Raw genomic sequence first — 7356 nt, forward strand, 5'->3', positions numbered from 1 at the left:
CCGATCCGCCGGGTCCCCCCGCTCGTCAACCCCCCGGGCCGGCTCCCGACCCCACGGCCGGTTCGGGCTCCCCTGCCTCTCCTAAAATGGCCGCTCGCTCTGCCCGCGGCTGCGCAGTCCGCATAGCCGCGAGTGCGGCTGCGCAGCTCTAGGGCCAACCTCCCCGATCCACGCTGCGTAGCCTTAGGAGAGGCAGGGGAGCCCGACCCGGTCGTGGGGTCGGGAGCCATCCCCGGGGGGCTGACGAGCGGGGGAACTACGGCGGATCGGCACAGAGGGCGCGGACGGCGTCCTCCGTGCCGTAAAAGGTTCAGCAGGTAATTAACTTTTTTTTCCCTAATTTGGCCTCGTAAGTCGTTGATGTTCCCTTTGTTATTATTGTTACATGATTACTGTTGTTAGTGGTTTACCATCAATGGTAATCATGTTAAAACAGTCCAAATTGGTTACAGAAAGTTACCTAAATGGTTATAACGTAGAAGGAATAAGAATATTATAATAATAATAATAATAAGTGCATTATACATAGATGGAATGCAGCATAAATGTGACAATTACTTATACAGACAGTTACAAAACATTCCATATATCAAGACATACCTACCATAAGTCATTCCAAGGCACAGTGTGCAGGTGTCTTATGCATTGTGGTTGCAGGATATTGCTATGTGTGATGTGATCACTCAGTATTCACTGATCTGATATCTGATGTAATGTCCACACTGCATTATATGATGTACTAGTAGTTCAAGTAGCATAATAGTTATAATAACAACAATAATTATGTTCTCTATGTGTGTTTTAAATGAGATGAAGTGGTATGGGGAAGGGTACAACTGTCGCTGCTGTTCCCTAGAAAGTATCTTTCTTGTGACACAATGAAGCCTCAGTGAAATTAACAAACAAAACACTTTGCAGAGTTTCCTTCCCCCTTGTTTTGTTAACTTGGACAAGCTATCAAGTGGGCTCAATGAAGTGGAGGAGAATGAGGCTGTGCCTGGCTTTCACTTATCACGTGTTATTGCTCTGTGTAGAATGCCAGGCTGGGGTACACGTGGGTGACGTTAGGACCAGCCCTCTCCAGGGACCCTTTTGTTTAGCTATTCAACATAAGCACCTTCTGAGCCTCTGTGAGGTTCAGAGGAAACCTCCACTAAAAGAGAGTTAAAGCTGCCTGTCTGCCACAAGGGATCTGAGATGTCTAGGTCTTTTTATGTCGATTCTTTGATCATAAAGGACTCTCCAAGACCTGCTCCACTTCTACATGATCATCATCACCACCACCATGGACAAGACTTCCTTCTGCCAATCAGCATGCCTTCCCCCACAGTCATGTCTGTGTCAGCACCTGTTTGCCCATCCAGGAAAAGTGGCAGCTTCTGTGTGTGTCCCATCTGTGTCACCTCTCACCTGCACTCCTCCAGAAGTAGCATCCCTTTACTCAAGAGCCAGTTCCAGAGTGGAGATGCTCAGTACTGCCAAAGGATGAGCCAGCAGCCGACCCCAGCTATGGTCCACCCAGGACACCCACCTGTTTGCAGTCCATCTTACAACGTTACGGACCCTCGCAGGTTCCACTGCCTGTCAATGGGTAAGAAACACTCCTCAGTTTATTCTGGCTTCTATGTGAAGCACTATGTATAGAATAGCTGTATAATCCTGAACATAAGTCAGAGCATCAATGTGACGTGTTCTAGACGGCATGAAACCTAACTAGCCATGCAGAACAATGTTTACAAAGCTAAAGAACAAATTCTGCCTAATGGGGGCTGCTGGGCTGCTGTAGGGACCACTGATTGGGAAATAATCCGTATTATTTTATGGAGATAAACAGCAGAATACGCCAGTTTATTAACAGGATAGAAACATGCACAATATGCTCATTTGGGAACTTATTTTGACTATGCTACACTTTCTTTTTGAGCTTGGAAATAGTAGTTTAGGTTAAGTAGTCCTTAGAAATGAATTGCAATTTGTGTACATTGCTTTATTTCACTCATATGGATAAGTATGTTGCATTTTCAGTATCTTCTCTGCACTGAATGTATTATAAATCCCAGGTATCTGCTTTCTATACAGTAATGCACGGAGGAATATCAGCTACTACAGTTCAGTCTTTTTTAACGCAAAATGGAATATCGCACATAACTATAATATATAATATGTTTAAATATTGCTCTTGGTGCTCTCACTGCCTCCCATATATAATGGCTTAAACTTTAAGACCACTGTGACACCATGTTGTGTGAACTGTGCACACTGTAAAACTATGAAACATGTAGAATATACAGATATTGCCATTTTTAATTACAGAACGTCCTACCAGATAGGCTTTCGGCTAATAAGCCTTCTTCAGACACTTTAGAATTAAGTCTGAAGAAGGCTTGTTAGCCGAGAGGTACTCCTTTTCCTCTAAGTTAGCCAATAAATAGTATCATCCCAATTCAAAACTTCTTAATTATAGTTAAAAATGAGCATAGGATTACAGATCAGTTTCCTCTCCCCTTTTCGGTGAGTTTGTTTTATAAGATTGTGACCGCTTCCTCTTCGCTATAATGAATTTTTGAGATAGTATTACTCATTATGTAACTGTTTATGTTCCTTCTTCCCTCAGCAGGTGCCGACAGTGGCCAGATCCACAATGGTAAGCGGATGAGGACTGCATTCACCAGCACTCAGCTCCTGGAGCTAGAGAGAGAGTTCTCCTCCAATATGTACCTGTCCCGACTCAGGAGGATAGAGATTGCCACCTACCTGAGCTTGTCAGAGAAGCAGGTGAAGATCTGGTTCCAGAACAGGAGGGTGAAGCACAAGAAGGAGAATAAGGGGTCCCAGAGGAAATCCCATGGGGGCTGCAAATGTACTAGTGGCCAAGTGCATTACCCCGGGTCAGAGGATGAAGCTTCCTTATCTCCAGCCTCTATGACAGAGGACAAGGACATCTCCCCTTTATAGGAGACACTTCCCCCCCTCAGTGACTGTATGACCCGCTGCACTTGTCATCTACAAGGAGTTCTGCAGTTACCTCTGCACCTCATTCCACAGGCAGATGACTCGGAGCTCGCAGTTCCACGCAGCTGGAGAGTCCCAGGTTCCTAAAGTCGGGACTGTCCCATCTCCTATTCGGGACCATAGTGTAGTTATATGCATCGCAGAGCAGCCAAGCACTTGCTCAGAAAACTGGCCTTATATCTAATAACTATGTATGCCGTGATGACTTCTGCTGCCAACATGCATTTAGCTCGATCTGTAGATATCTTGTAAAAGCCTGTATATAGTTTAATCTCGACTGTGTCTAAAACTCACCTGCATGTGAATAGTTTTATACAAAAGGGCAGTATATTTATATTTATTTAAATAAAAAAAAATCAGCCAACTGTGTTTCATTGGACATTTCTGAAGGGAAAACTGACTTTTGCATCCATAATCACACTCAAGATTGGAGAGGTTACATAGAACTCGGTGTACATGGAGAAGGAATTGTAATTCAGTTTAGGGATACATGTGACACTGTGCTGTTTAGTTACTGTAGCTTTATGTATTTAACACATTAGTACGTCCTAAAGTAACACCATGTAGTGTATACACTTCGGGGATACATGTAAAACTGTGCTATTTATTTACTGTACCGTTATGTATTTGATACATTAGTGCATCCTAAAGTAAAAACGTGCAGACTATAGTGGCATACAGAAGGCAGAATATAGTCTCCTGAAATCTGAGAAACTGAAATTCGATTGGTCGCTGTGAGTTTCTGCAGTGTAACGAGTTTTGCTAGTTTATTTTGTTGCATTTATCAATATACATTTAGCTGACCAAGTCTGACCAAACGGCCAAAGTGAGCAATATAGTAGGCTATAATATTTTTTAAATAAAAAAAAACAAAAACAAAAACTTAGTGGTTAAAAAATTGTTCGGAATTGTGTACAAGTAGAATGGGTGCAAATTCCAGCGGGAATCACATGTAAAATAAACAGGGAAGTGGAAACACTTTTCGTTAACTGCTTGGCGAAATAGTGAAGAGCCAGGTGCAGCTGCTGTGACGTTAATAAATAGCTGAAACTCGGAAGTGGAAATCCAGTGGAAATGACAGGGCGATTTTCACAGTAATAAACGTTCCTTGTACTCCCCAGATTGAGCAATAATTACCAGCTGATAATAACAATTTGTAAATGAAAACAGATGATTGATGAGAGCCACATTTCTATACATAGCATTTTATCACAGAGTGAAGCCTGGTACACATCTTCTATTTTGATTGGCCAATCACTGACCACTTGTTCCACCTCCATGTAGTATGAGAGTTTACCTACATAATTTGCCCACAGTATTCAAAATCAGTTAGCATAATATTTGTAAGTGGTAAAATTGTTGAATCAAAATTGAAGGTGAGTGCCAGGCTGTAAGCTGGGTACACACGTGAGATAAAAATCTTTGGAAACGAGGAATCAATCTGCTGCATAGGTTTGCCATGATGGTTTGAATGATGGATCGTTCTAAAGCTATGTATCCTTGAGAAGACAGAAGATGGGTCGGGGGACTACTGGTGATCCGACAAACGATTGTCCCCCTATCTATCTTCGGCAGTGGGTATGCACGACGGTACATGACGGGGGCGATACAATCCCAGTACTTTTGCACAGGAGTCTACAGGGATCAAAACAATCAAACGCAATCCCAACTGCCATGAGCATTATGATTGCCGCACATCACTAAACATCATTTAACTAATTGAAGTTTAACGATATTACGAGATGTTTCGCGATACCACAGAAAACGGTTGTTACGAAACATCACCGGAATAATCATGTAATGTGTACGGGTCTTAACAGTATATGATGATTATGAAATATCTTCCTGATCTCTTAGGCTTGGAACCCACTACAAATCGCCAGCGCAATCGCCGGCAATTTTTAATTGGCGTTTTGCAAGCAATTTCAAGAGCGTTTTCCTGCGATTTTGGTAGCGATTTTAAAAAGTGTAAGCTTTTTGCCAGCGATTGTGATAGTGATTTGTGATTAGCAATTTTAATTCTGATTGATCCTTTCAATTTATTATAATGTTTTTCTTTACAGTTTGCAGTAATTTAAAATCACACACAAATCGCTATGTGTATCGATTCATGAGCGATTTGCCAGTGCTTATACACTTTACATTGAAGCGCAAACACTCCCAAAATGCTGCATGTGCTGTGATAGCGATTTTGCTCATCGCAATCGCTACTGTGGAACTTGTTAAATGTATGTACATTGGCAGAGCATTTAAGGAAATCGCTTGCGATTTAAAGCGATCCCTAAATGCTCAAAAAAGCGCTCTAGTGCGTTCCAGGCCTCACCCACCTTGTGGAAGGAAGGATTGTCATCAGAAAAAAATCAGTGGGGATGAATTTGATAAATTGAGAGACAAACATCTTTTGTCATTATCTTTTTAGGTTGTTAAGGGTGCATACACACATCCAATTGTGATTGACCAATGGCTGACCAATGTTGCCACTGCAGTATGATGGTCAACTTATTTTGAATATTAAAAACAGATTGTGTACATAAGCTCTCATACACTTAGTAACAATACTAATGTATATATATCTGCTGTAAAGAACTGTAGAAGATGACTACGCTATATAAATACTAAATAATAATACATGAAAGTGGTAAAAGTGGAAAATGATTGGCCAATCAAAATTCGATGTGTGAATTCACCCTTAGGGCCCGTTTCCACTGCAGCCGCACGCGTCTGCGAGACGCGTGGCAGCACTTCCGGATCTGTGGTTACGCTGACGAATCCCATGAGCCGTGCCATGCAAATCCTATGCCGCACTTGTGGCTCCCTAAGCCTGATGCGGTGTAGGATTTACGCCACCTGCCATTTTCGCTCCTTACGCGATCGTGCACACCCGAGAGGGGAGATTAATAGCTGTCATATGACAGCTGTCATGTCCCCTTAGTGATCAGGAGCCATCACAATTGGCTTTTGATCACGTGATCACTACAATTGCCGGCGGATCGTAGTGATCACTATTAGAGCTGCTGCGGTTTGAGGGGAAGAAGAGGATCTTTTCACCTTCCTGACATTCCCCCGATGATCGTCGCTCTGCTCCACTCTGGCCGGCATCCCCGCTCACTCTGACGTAAGTGTTGGGTCCTGGCTTGATGACGTCATCAAGCCGCGACCCAGAACTTAACGGCAGTGCAAGCAAGGGTGCCAGCCAGAGTGGTGGGGCCTAGAGCTGCTCATCGTTGGAGCCTGGGAGGTGAGTAAAGGTTGCTGGCAATACGGGGGACACCAGGCCACACTGGGGACACCATGCCCAGATAGCTATACTGGGGATCTGGCTCCCTGACCCCCCCCCCCCTCAAATGCACCCCCTCCCCCCAGCATGTAAAATGGCCTGGTCCTTAAGGGGGGCAGCGGGTCCCCAAAGGGTTTATCTGCTGAAGTCATGTTGGTGTCAGTCAGGTGACCACTGAACATTTTGGGAGTATTGGGGGCTGGGTGGACTTATCATCATCACCACCACATCTAAGCATAGTTTTGCTGGCTGCACTGAATACATACCTGCATGATGTATCCTTTAACGCATACATGCAAAAAGGGCATTGCGAAATCAGGGTGAAGCCAAAAAAGACTCAATTTGCTCCTGCAAAAGTCCTGGTGGCCCTAATTACTATTCCTCCTCCAGGCCATCATGGACTCAGGGGTAAGATGCAATTTGGCTGCCTTTGTATGTGTGTGTAATTTGGGCTACGTCTTTTTCCGGTAGCCAAATTACCCTCAGAGCGCCACTATAACCGTAATTCCCATTACAGCCAATGGCGGGACACCAAGCATCGCCCAAATGTCTGGTGCCCTTTATGCCTCTCTCACCCTTAACAGATCAGTTTACAGCACACAATAATTTATTTACAGTACGGAAACTGCCATGTGGTGAAATAAGGACCCTTCCATTCTATGGGAAGAATAGTTCATATCCTATGATGCGGGCAGTTTAGGGCTGGGCAGGCATGGTGGTCCCCAGGCTGGACTGTAGTGTGAGATGACTTGTGTTGTGGGGATAAGCCGGATTGCCCCTCACTATCTCTATCGCTTCCAGCCTCTGCTGGCTATTTGAGGCAGTCATTGATATGAATAGGTCTGAGCAGTGTTACCAATAGCCTTTTTCTAGCAGAGGGCAAGGTTCAGCTGAGTGCGACAATGACAGGGCCGCAGGAAGCCCTCCGGACTAGTGAGCCTGGACCGTGTGCCTCACACCTCCCTCCAGTCTTGTATCGGGCAGGTGTTGCCATTCTTACATTTTAAATACAAAGATTATAGTACGTATGAGCATTCTTGCTATGAGGACAATTTATTTTATACAAA

At 44.0% G+C, this 7356-nt stretch overlaps 1 protein-coding gene across 2 annotated transcripts; it reads left to right on the top strand.

The window, feature by feature from the left end:
- Positions 1–1056: 1056 nt before the first annotated feature.
- Positions 1057–3361, top strand: GSX2 (GS homeobox 2). Of its 2 annotated transcripts, none has more exons than XM_068268509.1 (2): positions 1057–1591; positions 2618–3361. In XM_068268509.1, the coding sequence occupies exons 1-2, from the start codon at positions 1198–1200 to the stop codon at positions 2953–2955; spliced, it is 732 nt and encodes a 243-aa protein (XP_068124610.1). In that variant the 5' UTR covers positions 1057–1197; the 3' UTR covers positions 2956–3361. The 2 variants fall into 2 exon arrangements, with proteins under 2 accessions (XP_068124610.1, XP_068124601.1); XM_068268500.1 differs by having other exon boundaries at positions 1064–1591; positions 2615–3361.
- Positions 3362–7356: the final 3995 nt, after the last annotated feature.

This window comes from Hyperolius riggenbachi, chromosome 1 (genome assembly GCF_040937935.1).
Source record: "Hyperolius riggenbachi isolate aHypRig1 chromosome 1, aHypRig1.pri, whole genome shotgun sequence".
NCBI classification, from domain to species: Eukaryota; Metazoa; Chordata; class Amphibia; order Anura; family Hyperoliidae; genus Hyperolius; species Hyperolius riggenbachi.